Below are 19342 nucleotides of genomic sequence, written 5' to 3'. Positions count from 1 at the left end.
TTCAAAAACTTTTTTCAATGTTACTTTGAAACCACATTCTCTTTTGAACCTAAGAAAACAATGATCAGAAGTCAATGTAACGGTTTGAATAGGAATAGGCCATTTTTCACTTTCAGAAATTAAATCAGATACAAATTGTTGAGGATCTTTCTCAATTGTTTTTAAGCGTTCTCTGCAAATGTCTTCTATAAGAAAAGTGTGCCATGATTTCATCTGAATGGGAAAACTTAAATCTCCAATATCCAGCTGTTTTGTATGCTGTTTAATAATATTACTATGATCAATAGAGTAATTGTTTGTGAGGTACTTGTATAATGATTGCATATACTCTTGAGACATGTCGCTGTTTATAATTTTACTAAAAAAAAAGAACTTATAACATGATAATGTCAATTACCATTTCATTTTAATTAAAATTGCTTTTCGTATGTCTTTAGATTGTATTCGTATGTATTTATTGATTTAATTCATTTATGTTGTATTTTTACATACATTTTTAAAGCATACATTTTCGTTGTCCTTTAATTGAAATTCCTAGTCCAGATGCTATATTAAATATACTATAAATAATTCACTAGTCCATCTTCCCAGTTCTTACGCTTTTGTGCGCTCAATAAGCATGGAACGTTTTCAGATAAATTTTGTTCTAAAATCTTTCCTTCGAACCACATGTCAATTTTTTTTAAAACTGAATTTTTGTGATATTGTCACTGCATACAAGCAATTGATATTGCAAAATAACTTATTAGTTGATTAAAATAATCTCAAATAAGGCAAACAAATGATCTTTGAAAATATTCCTCAGTATTAGTGCATAATAAATAATTAAGTACACAGAGAAACCAAAATTTTTAATTCACATCAGAAATCAAGGCTTTCGACTTTGACAGACAATCCAGTGAGTTTGACGTTTCAGGCATAGAACATTGAATTGAGCAATTGAGCAAGTTTCATAAATGAATGACAGTCATAGACCTTATATTACATGGACTGCTAGTCCTCATACATTTTTCAGGTAAAATATGTCAAAAGTTGTTCTCTGTTGCGAGGGTAAATATGCCGCCGAAAAACGTCAAGATAGATTAAATAAATGAGTGCTTTGCGAGGATTGTAGGAGAACCAGAAAATTCGACATTAATCGATATGAAAAATTGTGGATATCTTTCATAGATGAAATGTTGAATTTGTTTGTATATAGAAAGTATAATTCGAAATTTCTCAAATTCAATGTACAAAAATTCATATGATAACTCCAAAAGTTGAATGACTTGGGACCTGCATATTTTTCTAGATCAAGTCATTTTCAGTAATTTATCCAGCACTATCAACTTTGTTACAAAAATGTACTTAACAATTTGAATGCACCATGAAGAACATAAAATTCTTTACAACTTTCACACGAAAATTGTGCTTTTCAAACAACAATATAACACCTATTATAAATAGCCAACTGTATATATAAATATACATATAAAATATTTTTTTATTTTTTCTAATTTTCCTTAAACACATTAAAATAATCACAAACAATCAATAAACAATAAACACAAACTTTAATAAATAAATAAATAGTTCATTATATTCATTAGTTCAACATAAATTGTTTATACTATATAATATTTTCTCAACAATTCCAAACACACGGACTTTCATTTGATGTTTAAGGGATCGAGAGCATTCAACTATTCTCGGCCACGCTCGTGTTCGTATGCATTTATTTAATCTATCTTTACGTTTCTCGGCGGCACATTTACTCTTTTTACTCTTCTTTTATACTCTTCTTTTATCTATGTATGCATTACCTTCGCAACAGTGAACATCTTTTGACATTTTTTACCTGTGAAATGTATGCAGACTAGCAGTCCATGTAATATAAGGTCTATGATGGCAGTACACAAGGGTTTGCAAACGAACAGAGCAATTTGAATTTTTCATGTTAGCATTTGATATATAAATAAATATATATTTGTGTATATGTATATATGCATGCAATAAAATAAGATGTTGTTAAAACATGATATTGTGTATAGATAAAATACATAACGTTAAAACATGATGTTGTGTATTAAAAACCACAAACCTAACCCTACAAATAGCCAAATGTTGATGCGTATCGACCATCATAGCTCACAATCTGAAAATCATTTATCTTTGGCAAAATGATTCCAGGATTGGGTAACCTGGCACGTTTTGCCGCTTTCAAGATTGGGGTTAGGAGTTTGTATCGCAGCGCTGGTAGTAAAGTTGTTTTCTTTAATTTACCACTACCGTTAAATTTTACAATGCATAATCTAGAATTTTCTAAAAACTCCCCTCTTAAAATAGGGACTCACAATCAAGTTTTTCATTGTGACGAAGTTTTAGCTTGTTATATGTTATTGCAACTCAAAGAATTTTCTAATAGTATAATTGTTAGAACAAGAGATGAATCGCTTCTTAAAGACTGTGATATTGTAGTAGATGTAGGTGGTGTTTATGATAAGACTATTCACAGATACGACCATCACCAGCGCGAATTCAAAGAAACTTTTAGTTCGCTGCGACCAGAATTTGGCCAACAGTGGACTGTGCGGTTAGTTTTTCACGTATTTTCGGCTTAAATTTTATCTATTTACATCTCAAATGTTATTGAGAGAAAATCCTCATACTTATGTTATAAAATTTTAATTTCTCGTTTAGAAAATAATTTTAATTTTATACATTATTCTATATATTCTGTATTGTAATTCAACTCGATTCATACTTTATTATAGTGAATTTCTTCAATTTATAATTACAATTTGTATTCGATTTTCAGTTTGAGTTCTGCTGGATTAATTTATGTGCATTTTGGAGAGGAAATAATAAATTCAATCTATAAAAAAAACACAGGTGGCAGTTTGTCCGAAGAAGCTTTAAAAGTAATATATCTTAAGGTATATGAGAATTTTATTCAAGAAATTGATGGCATCGATAATGGAGTTCCAATGTATGCAGGAGAACCACTTTATACAATATCTACAAACTTAAGCTATCGGGTTGCTAATTTCAACCCAACCTGGAACTCAACGGAAAATATTCCTGAAGATGAATTATTTAAAAATGCTATGGCATATGCGGGAAAGGAACTGGAAGATCGGATTTTGTATTACACAAATTCCTGGTGGCCCGCACGCAAATTAGTAGAAGATTGTTTACTTGAAAGATCTCAAATTGATCCCTCTGGACAAATTATGGAACTTAAGGGCCAATTCCTTGGAAAGATCATTTATTTGATTTAGAGAAAGAGCAAAAAATTGAAGGAGTTTTAAAATATGTAATATTTCAAAGTAATGATAATTGGAGAGTTCAGGCTGTACCTGTGCAACCAAAAAGTTTTGTTTTGAGGTGATTGTTACTTTATTACTATATTTACTATAAATTATTTTTTTTAAAGAAATTTTTATATCTGATTCTTAGAAAACCTCTTCACCCAAAATGGTGGGGAGTTAGAAATGATAAATTGGAAGAAATTTCTGGAATCCCTGATACTGTCTTTTGTCATGCTAGTGGATTTATAGGTGGAAATAAAACTAGAGAAGGAGCTTTAAAAATGGCATTAGAAAGTCTAGCGGCTTCCTAAAAAATTATTGTAACACAATTACTTTTTTCTAATAAAAAATAATTAAAACATAGTGTATATTATTTCAAAACTCCTAAAATTTAGAACAAACATGTGAATGATTGTGCCTGTGAAGATAAAATAAAGTACTCAATCAAAAAGAAGATATCAACTCTTCTATCAAATCTTGGTTTTGGTAGTCCATCGCTAGAACATACAAAACTGAATATTTTAATTTTTAAAGCATATACAAATATATATCTTTCACAGTCACAAAGACTATGAATTTAAAAATATGGATTGCTAGCAAATGCATATTTTTAATAATACTAACCAAATGAAACTGTATTTCTCAACATTTTTAAGAAGAGGTTAATAAATTGTTCAAATACCAATGAGGGACTGATTCAGTATAGCATTATGGTCTAAAAGCCAAAGCTGTTCTTGAATTTTCAGATATCTTGTCCTAATCATATATAATTTTTCACACAAAGCCTGTAAATGACCTTTTCAAAAGTACATTAACCATAATACCTGTAATTTCATTTAAATAATGCTTTTCAAAAATCTAATGCAAATAAAATTTTATTTCAATTCTTTCATAAAAAAAACTAAGTTGTAGTGCTAAATTTTCTCTAAGATCCCTAAGATTTTTTAAAGATTGTTCTGCCCCTTCATCTCTCACATCATAAGAATGCAAAGGTAGCGTTTCCAACCAGCTCACGATACATTTCTCATTTACTTCTGTTTCTATAATTTTTTCATAGATATATTTATGAGTAAATTGTTTTATTTCTTCTTCTTCTTTTTCCCAAGTCAATATTTCATGAATACCATCAAGACCATATCTAGTATTATACTTATCATAATGCACCTAAAATCGATGTTTATTTGTTTATATATATATATATATATATATATATATATATATATATATATATATATATATATATTGTAGAAAGGTCATCAAATACTAACTCTATCTAAAACAAGACCTAAACCAGGTGCCATAGGTATATCTAGTCTGCTCTCTGTCCAAGCCTTTTCCAAAGTTTCTTCTGTTGTGTGTCCTCTTATGATAGCTAAAGCTAATCCAACCATTTTACGTATTTGATGCAGCATGAAACTCTGTCCTTTTATACTTATAACAGCAAATTCCATATTTCTACTTATGAATGGTTCCAAACATGTACAAGAAACAATGAAACGTCTCGATGAGGGATCATAGAAGTCTCTGAAAGTAAAATCTTCATTCAAATTCAAAATGTATGATTTAAAATATAACACGAGTTTCCAATTTAAACACAAAAAATCTTTTAATTAGATAAATTATGAATAGTTGATTGATGCCAGTATTATTTTATATTTTATCAATTAGCATTGAATTGTTCACTGTAACCATATGAATAAGAATAAAAATATTTGAAAACACAATTTATATTTAGAGAAAAAATTGTGTGACATACTTTCTGGAAGTAAAATTATGAAAATTTTTTGATCCTTCATAATACTTTAGTATTTTTCTAACTTGTTCCATTTTATTATTATTAATCCTATAATTTGATGAATCATGAACTTCGTCATGATTTGCAAATGCAACAGTTGGAAGTGTATAAGTGTACGTTCGAGCATCACACTGTGATTTTGAATTAAAGCCTTTAGTAACACGTTTTACTGCAAATACTCTTATGTCCTCAGGTAAATGTTCATTAATGGCTGATGGCTCAGCTTCATCAGCTGAAATTTTAAAATAAAATCTACCAAATGTTTCACATCAATATAATTAAGTTAAGCAAAATAGTACTCACGTAATTTAAGTGACACAACTTGCCGAGCTGCAGAAACTCCTTTATCTGTTCGTGCAGCTCTTTGAAATTGTATTGTCTGTACTTGAGCAAAAGCTTCATCAGTAATTAACTTTGCTTTTAACAATGCAGTAAGTAAGTCTTCTTCAATTGTTTTCATTTCTGGATTTCTAAAATTAAAATGTTTAACTAATAAAATTAAGTATTCAAAATACTTAAAGTATAAATTTTGATTGAAGTGAATCGTTATATAATCAACCAACTGCATTCAAAACACCTACTACTGTTCTATAGCAAATGATAATTTTAAAATCTATTAAATTATTAGTACAATATAACAAATAAATATGCACCTGAAAAAAAAAATAGAATGAAAAAAAATGAAGATAAAAATATGAGCTTACCTCTGCATTCCATAGTAATTGATTCCAGAATAACCCATAAGAATGATACTTTTTCTTCGCTTAACCCTAGGTTCTGTGCGTGCCTTTTTACTTTCATCACTTTCATTAGCGTCTTCCCATTGTCTCTTTTTTATTCGACCATCGTATTTAGGTTTTGTCACCTTTGCAGCAGTCTCTACATTCACTTCATTCATGATTGAACACCAACGATGCGTCAAATTCACTATAATAAACTAATTATGATTTGCACAACGACTTACTACAAATATGATCTTAAGTTCAAATATTCTAACCGAGCATTTGCTGTCGAAAAGCCTTTAAAAAATTCATCGACCTAGACTTAAGTGAATTTATAATATCATGTAGTATTAGAAAGGTAAAACTACCAAAAAAAACCACACAAATTAAACTAAATCACTCATCGAACACGCATTCATATAAAACATTACTGTTAACCTAAAAATCCAAGAACATAAAAAGCATAGATATTGGTATCAATCTGTTTGACATAACGAACCATAGATAAAAGAAGAGTATATGTAACGAACCCATCGTTGTGGAGTGTGGGAGCATAGATAAGTAAACATTCCCAACTACTTAGTTCAAGCGCCGAATGATAGGGTGCGCTCCATTGCACGAACGCGCACGGCGAATCCTGTTCGCAACGTGCGCGAGGAGGTTTGCTTTCGTCATGTACGTGTGAAAGTGAATGCTCTCGCGTCAAATTATTATACTGTGTATGTAAACCATAATCAAAGTACGAAATTAATGTAGTTTTTACAAACATTAAATAAGTGATAAAGTGATATTTCATAATAGTGTACTTAACTTGTATACTAATTAGTGTGTTGACGTTACACATTTTTGTGCCACCCTTATGGGGGCACAATGAACAAACTTTCTCTTACCAAAACAAATAATATATTACATGAAGATTTGCAAACATGTTCGGATCAAACCACAGAAAAATTACGTCTCAATTTATCAAATAATTTGAACGGAAATTCGATTAATTGTCAAGAAAATATGGATATTGAACAAACTATTCCACAACCGATGCCTCGGAAAAGCGTGAAAATTCATATAGAAAATCCAACTAAGCAGACCCGGACCCCATCAGAAAACTCACTTTTGAACGATTCTTCATCTTGTTTAGATAATGTTCATCCTGTGTCGATTTCACACAACCAACAACCATCGACCTCCAAACAAGGATCAAAAGTCATGAGCTTTGAAGAATGGATCGAGGTTAAGTACAAAAAACAAAAAGCAAATAAACCTGCAGAGTATTGGTTAAACCCTACATTAACCAGCAATTCCTTTGAAATTTTAAATGAAGTTCAAGAGCCAACAGAGAAAGAAGTAGTATCAAAACCACCGCCAATTTTTGTCCATGATGTTAAAGACATCAGACCTTTGTCAATTTTACTAGAAACACACGCCAAAGGTAACTATACTAACAAAATTGTTGGTACAGATCAAGTCAGAATACAGTTGAGTTCTGCACAGCTATATAACAAAATTTTGAACCTTTTAAAAATTAGAAACACACAGATGCACTCTTTTCAAAGCAAAACCAACCGAACATTTAAAGTAGTCATTAGAAATATTCACTTCAGCACCGACATAAAAGACATCAAAAATGAAATTGAATCTCATGGACACAAAGTTGTGTATATAGCCAACATCAAGCACAGATTTACTCGTGCTCCACTGCATATGTTTATGGTAGAATTGGAACAAAACGCTAACAACAAAGACATCTTCAACATAGAATTTTTGAATAGAATTAGAGTTAAAATTGAGCCCAAAAATCCAACAAGAGAAATTGTACAGTGTACAAAATGTCAACGTTATGGTCACACTAAATCGTATTGTTTCAGAGACGCAAGATGTGTGAAATGTGCTGGCGATCATCTCAGTAAAAAATGCGAATGGACAGATCGCATCAACAAAAACGTCAAATGCGTACTTTGTAATGAAAACCACCCAGCCAACTACAAAGGTTGTAAGGAATACAAACAATTATTTGCTCAAAGATTTCCCCCAATTCGCACCAGAGATTATCCAACAGAAAATACTATAAACAGACCGTCATATGTTCAATCTAATAAATCGTACGCGCAAGCCACAAACCCAATAGACCAAATTATGCCAGATCCAAATGTCTGCAACCAGCAACAAGCTAATTCCGACATTGATGAGCTAAAATCTATGATGAAAGATTTAGTAGGCAAATTTAGTATCATACTAAATTTACTAACCACCGTCGTTTCAAAATTAAAATGAATAGTAACTCATTAATAATTGGAATCTGGAATGCCAATGGTCTTGCTCAACATAGGCAAGAATTAGAAATATTTTTAATAGAATACAAAATAGATATTATGTTGATCTCAGAAACCCACTTTACAAACTTAAACTATTTCAAATTAAACAATTATAATTTTTACAATACTAATCATCCGGATGGAACAGCTCACGGTGGAACTGCTATAATAATAAGAAAAAACATCAAACATTACCAAAACACATCTGTCAATGAGCATTTTATACAAGCCACATCAATAACAATTCAACAACAAACTGAAAAATTAATAATATCTGCAATTTACTGTCCACCAAAACACAAGATCACCTGTGAACAATTTGAAAATTTTTTCGGAACACTTCAGAGAAAATTCATAGCGGGAGGAGACTTTAATGCGAAGCATACCTTTTGGGGATCTCGATTGGCAAATCCAAGGGGGAATGAACTTTATAAAACCGTCCAGAAACACGGGCTAACGACCCTATCCACTGGCGAGCCCACATACTGGCCGAGTGATCTGCGCAAATTACCTGATCTATTGGATTTCTGCGTCTTGAAAGGTATAGCAAATGAACACATTCAGGCTAAATCTTGTCTTGATCTAAGTTCTGACCACACACCGATAATAGTCACATACAGTACAAAAATTTTAGAAGACAAGAAAAATGATTTTTTAACTAATAAGTATACAAACTGGGAATTATTCCGAAACATTATAGAGCAAAATCTTAACTGTAATATACCATTGAAAAACAAACATGACCTGAAAAATGCTGTTGATAAATTTAGTGCAATTGTAATAGACGCAGCTAGAAAAAGTACCCCACCACAAATTAAAAAGAAAATTCACACTTGCTCTATAGACACCAAAGCTCTAATTGCAGAGAAAAGGAGGCTAAGAAAAAGATGGCAGCTAACCAGATCTCCACAAGACAAAACGCAATTGAACAGAATGTCTAAATTGATTAAACAACAGATAACAACGTTTAAAAACGACCAATTTCAAGACTTTTTATCCCATTTAACAATATCAGATCATTCGATTTGGAAAGCCACAAAAAACTTAAAACGTCCTGCCATTACTATACCTCCAATTAGAAAACCGGACAACACTTGGGCACGCAGTGATTTAGAAAAAGCAGAATATTTCTCGACTTACTTCAAGGAAGTTTTTACGCCAAATTCTTCAAAATCCTCGGAACAAGAAGAAAAATTTATTTTTGATTCTTTGAAAGAAGTTCAGTTAAATTTTTCATCAAACATCATTGTCAAAGTTCCAGAAATTACAAATGAAATCCGAAGAGCAAAATCTGCAAAAGCACCTGGCGTAGACAACATTAATATTAATATACTTAAAGAGCTTCCCTACAAAGCCTACCGTTTCATAACAATCCTGTTTAACGGTATAATAAGACTTAAATCATATCCCGATCAATGGAAAATAGCTAAAATCATAATTATTCCGAAGCCTGGTAAAAATCCGAATGAAGTCCAAAGTTATAGACCAATTAGTTTACTTCCAACGTTATCCAAAATATTCGAAAAGGTCTTAATTAGTAAAATAAAACCATTTATTTATGATAGCAACGTTATCCCTGAGCATCAATTTGGATTTTTAGAAAAACATGGCACACCAGAGCAAATTCATAGAATTGTCGACAATATAAACAAGGCTTACCAAAACAAGAACTACTGTTCAGCTGTTTTCCTCGATATTAGTCAGGCATTTGATAAGGTGTGGCACCCCGGCCTACTTTACAAAATAAAAAATGCATTGCCGATTGATATATACCTAATAATAAAGTCTTACCTAGAAGGTAGAACATTCTTTGTTAGTGTAAGGGGTGAAACATCCTCATTACATCCTGTCAGATCGGGAGTGCCTCAAGGTAGTGTCATTGGACCACTATTATACCTCATATACACTGCGGACCTACCACAGAAAGAAGACATTTTGACAGCAACATATGCAGACGACACAGGCATAATGGCAACACATGAAGATCCCACAATCACATCAAAAATGCTGCAGGATCATCTTGACGTGATACAAAAATGGTTAAGCTTGTGGAGAATAGAAGTTAACAGCAGCAAGTCAAAACACATCACTTTCACTCTTTGCAAAGGGACTTGTCCTGCAGTAAGACTTAATGACGAAATTATAGATCAAACAGACACAGTAAAATATCTAGGTTTACACCTGGATAAGAGACTAACCTGGAAAGAACACATTAAGAAAAAGAGAAAGCAGCTAGAAGAAACCAGAAGAAGATATCATTGGCTCCTTGGACGAAAATCAAAACTTGACACTCATAATAAAATTTACCTCTATAAAGCCATCATTAAACCAATTTGGACATACGGCATACAGCTATGGGGATCAACTTCCAACTCAAACGCCTTAATAATTCAAAGATTTCAAAACAAGTTATTAAAAGAAATTTTGAAAGCACCAAAATATGTTCCAAATTGGTTAATACACAAAGACACAGGCACTAGCACAGTTAAGGATGAAATAATCGCTTACTCACACAAATATAGAAATCGCCTAGCTGAACATCCAAACTTGCTCGCGAGAAAACTTCAGAACAACCCTACCAGGGCCCGATTAAAAAGAAAATTTCTTCTGCATTAATCAACAATAGATAAGACCTTCGACAATTCACTGGCAATGGTCAGATGATTTGTATTTTGCCAACGCCTTCAGTTTCATGTCAAAAATTTTACTTGTTGTCCGTTTCAGGACAGTTGTAAAAAAAAAAAAAAAAAAAAAAAAAAAAAAAAAGGTTTGCTTTCGTTTGCAATAATTTAGTTTGTGTAATTAGTTTACGCACATTACGGATTCGTGCAATGGGGACGAGCCATTATCCGCTCATGGCGCATGGCTCGTAAAGTAATTTGAGCAAATTACAATTACAAAAAAAACTAGGAGTAAATATTATAGGTAAAAGGTGCTAATGGCACTTTTCCTTAATGCAACTTGCATGAACTTTCCGGTATGTGTAAATAATCACTAATAATTTGACTTGTATATGATCTACCTGTCTACCTGTCTACCTGTGTTTCTGCCTACCAATAATTCTATTTGTATTTGAATAATACTCTGAATAATAATATATATTTGTACTTGAATAATATAATTGTATTTCAATAATAATGATTTTTTATGATTACTAAGGAGCCGTTCAAGTATTACGTAAGCACCATAGGGAGGCGGGGGGTTGTTGATTTGCTTATTTTGGGTTGACATGGGGGGCAGGGGAGTCTGGATGATGATTACGTCATAGGTAGTATTTTTATTTTTTTTACATTAATTGCAAAATGTTTACGTAAGCATGGTGGTAGGGGGTAAGAGCTTTGCTTACTTTTGCTGACACGGGGGATGGAGGGGGTAAATAATTGTAATAAATCTGCTTACGTAATACTTGAAGGATCCCTAACTGGCAATTATTAAAATTTTTTGTTTGAATCTTTGAAACAATTTTGTTGGAATCATTCAAGTCGATTGGTTCGTGCTCTCGAAATCGTAGTCAAAATTTTTTATCCGAACAAACATATATACATACAAACATACTACAGACGCACAAATATCCGGTTTTATTCATTTTTAGCGGTTACTTTAACTTACAAAAAATTAATAAAAACTAGGCTTGCAACGAATAGTATATTCAGCAAAATGCCGAATACCGAATATTCGGCATGCCCCAGAATCCGAATACCAAATATTCGGCAACTATTTGGCAGATTATTGTCATATTACTAACGCACTACATGTTTATTCAAGTTATATGCCTAGACTTGCAACCACTATTCGGCTACTTCTGTACACTATTCGGCCGAATAACGAATACTTGAATACCACATGTGATAAAGAAATAAAAGCTAAAATCATCAAAAAAGCCATTCTTCGCTTATATATAAATGTATTTCCAATTATTTCTTTCATGAACATTTATTATTTTTTTTATAAACTCAATATGATTTCTTATACATTAGGGATGCTAATCATAATGAAATAAATAGAAAATGATCAAAAATATGGTTTGTATATTTTGCGAAATAAACTAATAATATTCTTTTTATTTGGAAATGCTTAGATTGAATATAATGAACCACTTTATTGTATAGATACAGCGCATGCGTCATTGAATGAGTCATATTAAATATTATAAACATGTAACAATGTCGCATAAAAGATAAAACACCAACAATGCTGTCGCTGATCGGCGGCGGCTCCTTAGATTTTAACTATTCGGTATTCGACCAAATAGTAAGCTACTGTTCGGTATTCGGCTGATTATTAAAAAAGGTGCCGAATATGCCGAATACCGAATAGTAACTGAATATTCGGTGCAAGCCTAATAAGAACCATATGAAAATGCACCTAAGTATCATACAAATGCACGTTGATTGCGGACAACATATTCCTTTTTGTTCATGAATGCAGCTCCTACGCGCCATTTATGCCTTTAGAGGTAGTGCTTATTTACCTATGGGTAGGCAATAGATGCATTGGATGCAACAGCGTTAAATGCCCTATTGCCAAATTTAGAGGAAGTGATGTTTATTTATCTATTGGTAGTGCAATAGATGCATTCGATGAAACAGCTTCAAATGCCCTATTGCAACTTAAAAAATCACAAATACTCAAATATCGAAAACAAAATTTTTTTCGGTAGAATTGGCCTCCTCAACAACTGACGACTGCTAATTTATTCTCTATTTATGAAGAGATGTGGGTCCCATGTGTGAGTTTTTCTATAGACCCTGCACATTTTGCGAAAGTGCGGCATAAATAGTCTGCCAGCGAAGTAGTTGGATTAAAATCAGACGTTAGAATAAAAATGTCAGTGATGGACAAAAGCACAGACTGTGCTGCACAGTTACGCCGGTGCTTTCGTGTTTTAAATTATATATGTATTTGCATCTTAATAGAATGATGAAATATTTTGACAAATTATTTATAATAATTATAAGTGCTCTCTGTGCATGGTACATATTTTTTCAGCAAGTGCACCCATAACTTAATTGGTTTAGCCTTATAGTTGGATTGATGTTAATTTTACTATTTTTTTCAGTAAAATGGTTCGTTCTATAAAAACTTTACTGTGAAGTCAAATATTAGAGACTAACTTTCTATTGGTAGATATATAATTTTGACTCTAATTGTGATAAAGATTTCACTTTAGTTTTCTAGGTCCTTCCCAATGAAGCAGTCAAATTAAAGTAAAAAAAGCAGTAAGTTAGTAATTTGTATAGAGCTGAAAATTGGTATAGATGTTGAATAGGCCATTTGAGGCAATTATAAAAGATTTTTTTATAAGCGGCCTCTGTGTTTTTTTTTTAAATTCCAGGTCAAAGATACAAATTTCTGGTCTTCCCCATTTTCCGCGGAAACAATAAGAACTATCCAAAAAATGTGTTAGACAGATTTGTTTATAATACAGCTCTCTACAAAATTGCCTAGACATTAAGACAAGAAGCCTAATCATAAGGCAGTTCCTTTGCTATATATAAGAACCCTATCTATTGGTGTACAGTTTCGCACATCTATTAGTTAGTACATTTTGCAAGTTCTTTATCCGCCCCCAGCCTGCTCCGCTCGGTATTTGTGTTGAAATAATTTTTGAAATTGATTACTTTGATTAATCAATCCTCGGTTTCAACTTATTTGCTTATTTTCAATATTTCATAATATATTTATTTATGAAAATATAACACAATTTTAAATATTTTGTGAACAAAACGAATTAGTGTTAACCCTTAAAATATATAATGATCAATCTTTTATTTAATGAAAATATAAAAGTTCTAATGTTTATTACTATATAATGATAATTTTGATATTTTAATGTTCAAAATATATAATTTAAAAAAATCCTATTGGAACAAGCAAGTAAAGTAAAATTAAATAATTGAAGGTACTACATAATAAATATTTAAATCGAAAATAATAATGATCAAAATTAGTGCATCAATATAAATTCTGGTCGAAATTTTGGTCATTGATTCATTCACTCAACGCATATGTAAATTTTCTTGTCAAACCGTCATTCAAATTTTAATCCAGGCATTGAAGCTGAAATACCACACTTTTTCGAACTCTATTTCAAGTATCCATTTTATAAAATTAACTACAGTAGAACTCCAATTATCCGAATTAATGGGGACCGGGACCGATTCGGATAATCAAATATTCGGAGTTTTTTTTAAAAAATTGCCATTGGAGATAAAAAAAGTTACGTTTTGATATTGCACTATTTTTTATTGAATTAAATGAAAGAAACATGACATTTTCACATGTTTTAAATATAAATAAAATGTACTTATGTACAAGTTTAGAAATAAAAATCATTGTTTTGTAAACATCTCCGTCAAATCAAAACAAACAATGTGCCTACACAGGCTTTGCTGGTGGAAGAATAATAGCGCTTAGACTTTTTTTGGACAATTTTTTTTCTGAAAGTGATTCGGATAATCGGCGATTCGGATAGTTGGAGTTCGGATAGTTGGAGTTCGGATGATTGGAGTTCGGATAATTGGAGTTCTACTGTACTCATAATGAAATACAAATAAGTTAAAATTAGAGCCCCAAAGTTTTTGATAATAATTTTTTATGATAATTAAAACAAAAAAGTTGAGTATTAATGTGATCACAATTTTGAATATATCGATCCTGTTTTCCTCTCACAATTATTTTTAATATATAGTTCTATGTCCCCACTCTATGCAGCATTATCACATTTGTTACTTTCTCGATCTTCCTGATTCTAATAAACTAATGATGTAACCTAATCATAGGATTAAACATATGTGCTTTAACATGTATGATTTGTCTTGTTACGCGTTTAACATTTTTGAAGTATAATTGAATGCAGGAAATTTTGACTTCTTCTTTAACAATCTTTTCAATAGCAGTCTTAGCAATAGCAATTTTTGTCTTTGTCTTCAAGCTCATGTGGTAATTCTAATTGTTCTTTACTATAACGAAAAGCTTCCGATTTACCTTAACGGTGATAAAATCTAGTATTACGTGAAAAATATGTATATAACAGATTAATTCACGATGGAGATTATAGGCAAATAGATAAATGAAACATGGTACTTATTGGGTACTACCGCGTATTACGGGTTTATTCCATTCGTTTTAAAAAAATGAATATATTGAGCAACTTCCTGGGATCACTGATCAAATACACAAAGAAACCTGTGGGTATACTTGTGTAGTCGCCTTTTTGTGCGATATTTTAAAGTCACCTTCCTTTTGGATTTGAAAGCTTGGATTCCCAATGTTTGTGTTTGTTGTGGAAATTAACCATTTCTATAAACTAGAATACTAAAAGCATACTAGAATACTTTATGTTTATTTATCTATGACTAAAAGCTCAAAACAAGCGCGAAATTAATTTGTTCTATTTAGGATTTCGATTGGAAATAGATTTTGATCATTTTTGGTTTATATTTTTCAAAATGTATAATATAAACTGATGGTTTTAAATTCCAGTAATTTTTAACTTCTCGCAGGGTAAGTTATAGTAATTGCAAAAAATCGAAAATTAAATTCTTTTGCATAGCTTTACTTTAAGGTCTTCTGGATATTTTGGAATACATTAGAAACAATGAATGTATGTGTGAGTGTGATTGTCGACGTTTTCGATTTGTATGGATGGGAAGACTTGCTGATTAGTTTTTGTCAAAAGCAGGTACAGCCGTTTTGACAATTCACTTTGTGACATAGCGGAATTTCTAATTTAAATGATTTAAAAAACATATTACTTGTATTGAAATAAAAAATTACTAAATTTTTGAACAGGACAGAAAAGCGGTTTTCAAGATCCAGAAAAAAAATTGAAGTAATCATTAGACATATGCACATCAAATTATTAGATATTTTTTTAGAGAATTTAATAATGAGTAAAAATTTTGTTTCCAGTTTCAAACTAAGTTTTTTAAATTTTGATGTATGTAGTACACTTATAAGTGTACTAATAATTCGGAAAGTTATAAGCATTTCTTTTTTTACCACAGAGAATTTAACTATATTTTTTAAAACCTAACATTATATTTAAGCCCTATAATTCTCATATGATTAGAAAGCTTATAATTTAAGGCTTATGTGTAAAATATTCTAAACAATTACATGGAGTAGTTTTTGGATCGTGCCACTTTGAATACGGAAAGAATTAAGCAGCATTTTCGACATATTTTACTCTTTTGCTATAGGAAAGGTAAAAATACTGTTTAAGTCAGAATGAAATTGACCGATATGTAAGGAAATGACCTGTTGATAGTACGACAGTGCTAAAACTGGGGTTTGCTAAATTACATTCCTGGCATTTTGTTGTCCAAGATGCACCACGTCCAAGAAGTACGGTTGAAGCTGATAAAGACGCGAGAATAGCATAAGTTGATGCAAACCGGCGAATAACAATAGATAAGATCCCATTGAGTAAAATATATCAAATTTAACTGTTCATGACTACTTGAAAGGTCTGGGATTTTCCTCGAAGATTAATGTATGGCTCTCATAAGAAAACCTGTGTCGTCGCACTGGCGTCCGCAATTCGCCTCTGAAAAGTCTAGAAAATTATCAGGTTTTGAAGCAAATTATCACTAGGAATGTCAAATGGGATGTAAAGAATATAATACACGCCCATGAAACAAAAAAGAAGAATCTGCTCAAAACAGGTGCAAAGCTGAAAGTTACCAGAAAAAGGTGATGCAGTATGTTTAGTAAGATTTTAAAGGAGTTGTTCGTTTTTCAGCTTTTCCAGGATAACATAACGGTTAATTCGGATGCCTTATGTCATCAGTTGAATAAACGAAATGATTTACTTCAATAGAACAGGTCAGAACTAACCCACAAGCAAGGTATAGTACTGCATCAAAACAGATGTCCTCGACACTTTGGACAGTGTGAAACAACCGATTTGATAAATTAAAAAAACATTGAGTTGGTGTTGGTACTGACTGTGAAACGTATTAGCTAGTTTTTGAAAAAGCTCGTCCGCCTTTTGCATGATTTCGGAGGAGCCCAAAGTGGTAAAAATGGTCATGCAGCTTTTGAGAGAACGGATCATCCGCTTAAAATGATTTGGAAAACACTTTGCTTGTTGTGAGAGTGCAAAAAAATGTTTTTTCAAAGAAGTTTAAAATTTTCGAGATTTTTAAACAAAAAATCAAAATTTTCTAAAAACAATCATTATTAAAAAAAAATCAAATTTTCGAAAAAGTTGAAAAAAAAAACGCTGTTTGTAGAACGTGCTAGTCCCCAAGTTAATAAGTACTTATAAATTAACAGTATTTTTATTAATCTATTTGAAAATATTAATAATTGAAACAATTGCGATTGATCATTGATTTTTTTTTGATTATTGATTAGTTTTGTTAATCGAATGTTCAATTACGGTACGGAAAGTACCAGCAATTTGTCTCGCGGCAGGATGCCATGTACCACTAGTTTGTTCTAATGCTCCACACACTAAGGCACCAGTTCAAAAGAAAATAAATATGTGTGAAAATCTAAGATGTAGCACTTGCATGCTCCTCACGGTCTTTTGTTGGAAAAACCGGTGTTTATATGTTTTGCCTATACGCATATTCCCCGCTCCGGGAGAAGTATCAGTTCGTGTCGCAGTCTCAAAAAGCATCGAACTCTTTCAGTCTGTGGTGCGCGCGTGGCCATCGAAGTCGACGTACCGGCCACACTTTCAAGTGATACGGTTATTTTGTCAAATGCAGTCAGATTGTGATTTCTCATTTATTAACACTTGATATTACAGTGAAGTTTTATTAGCGGCAAATATTGTTATCAGTTGAAATTAATAATTAACAGGTATGTGCTTTCGTGAGCTATTTTCGTTTTCATTTTTCCATTAGCAATCAGTTTGATATAATCTTGTTTGGCATATTTTTCATATTTTGTATTTAATAATTAATAGATATTCTATACATATAGAAATTATGTTATTTAAAATCAATACGTTTTGACTAAAGTTCTAGCCTTCATTCAGCGTAAAAATAAGCTAAATGGTATTGTTAAAATTAACACTACTATACCAAATTAGGAGATTCACCATAATAAGATTTGGATTTCGGGGAGTACGTTGCGCAATTGGCCAACAAAGCCAACAAAGCTCCGAGATGAGATCCTGCGTTTCGTGCAAAGTGATATCAAGCAGTAGTGACATTATATTTCATTTGAAATTATAGATCAAAATGGTGTTTTAAAGTATAAATTTTGTCACAGCAAATTAGTTAAAATATCATCGCAATTTGAAAGAGACAACCATTGATTTGTTTTCTAAAAACCGTTAATAAATATATCACAACAGCTTATGGATCACGAAAAACTCTTATTGCTGCTTTCAGCCAAACGTGCTTATATAAAAAAATCATAACATTTATTAATATAAAATATTTAATAAATATGTTCGTCGCCGGAAGCATGCTATATGTAGAAATGAGCAAGAATTCTTTCTGCTATAACATACGGTTTTTTGTTTTGTTTTCATAAATAAAACAAATTTATTTTTCATTTTTGTTCCATGGGCTCGCCCGTAGGTAAGCGGTTAAGAGCGACGGGACTTGTTTCAGAGGTCCCGGGTTCGATACCCACTTCGAGTAGCCTGTTGTCAGGCAGCAGTGACAACGTTTTTCACTTGGACATATAGATAGCAATATGTTTCCAAGTAAAAATAGCCCCTGCCCGGCATTGCTGCACCAATAAAACATCAGCCCTATTAGATTCATTCTAATAACAAAAATCATGAAATATGGATAGATTAACCATTGTGTTACCATCTAAAAATACGAAGTAAGGAGAAGTTACAGTCCAACAGCTCATAGGACGTAAGGTTCTGACTGCTGTTGAAAATATAATAAAAAAAAATTGTTCCAATTGATTCTGTGTTTTGAAGGCGAGTACGGAACGACTACCATGGAGAGTCTACAAAATTAACAAAATATTTCTTGGAAAACCTATTTGAAAAAAAAACGAAAACAAAAAATAAACACGCCAAAAGAAGCCAGCACAATTTGAAAAAAGCTAAAATTACAATACATTCTGTTTTGTATGTTTGTAATTTTGAAATGTTGTGAAGATTTTTAAATCAATTATGTTGTCCTTTTTCAAATCACTCTCTATAAATATGACTTTGATAACGAAACGGCACCCAACAGTAATAAAGAGTTTCAACTATTAAATGTTTTAGTCATTGTTCAGAAAAAGTGTTAAGATGAA

At 31.7% G+C, this 19342-nt stretch overlaps 2 protein-coding genes across 2 annotated transcripts; one reads left to right on the top strand and one right to left on the bottom strand.

Annotated features, from left to right (window-relative positions):
- The first annotated feature begins 2171 nt into the window (after positions 1–2171).
- Positions 2172–3609, top strand: LOC113377926 (UPF0160 protein MYG1, mitochondrial-like). Its single transcript, XM_026618387.1, is given in 4 exon segments — positions 2172–2572; positions 2798–3222; positions 3225–3366; positions 3439–3609. Coding segments are annotated over 4 exon segments (1020 nt in total). The 5' UTR covers positions 2172–2282; the 3' UTR covers positions 3602–3609.
- Positions 3610–3964: 355 nt separating this feature from the next.
- LOC113375498 (tRNA pseudouridine synthase A-like) lies at positions 3965–6240 on the bottom strand. Its single transcript, XM_026615429.1, has 7 exons — positions 6083–6240; positions 5790–6022; positions 5389–5555; positions 5047–5317; positions 4559–4814; positions 4193–4454; positions 3965–4086 (listed from the first exon to the last, which is right to left on the bottom strand). The coding sequence occupies exons 2-7, from the start codon at positions 5981–5983 to the stop codon at positions 3965–3967; spliced, it is 1272 nt and encodes a 423-aa protein (XP_026471214.1). The 5' UTR covers positions 5984–6022; positions 6083–6240.
- Between the last annotated feature and the right edge of the window lie 13102 nt (positions 6241–19342).

Source organism: Ctenocephalides felis, unplaced genomic scaffold (assembly GCF_003426905.1).
Source record: "Ctenocephalides felis isolate EL2017-DRISC unplaced genomic scaffold, ASM342690v1 CF-g0.4_SCAFFOLD_01886, whole genome shotgun sequence".
Classification (NCBI taxonomy): domain Eukaryota; kingdom Metazoa; phylum Arthropoda; class Insecta; order Siphonaptera; family Pulicidae; genus Ctenocephalides; species Ctenocephalides felis.
The sequence above is the reverse complement of the archived record's forward strand: the minus strand, read 5'-3'. Positions and strand labels throughout refer to the sequence as shown.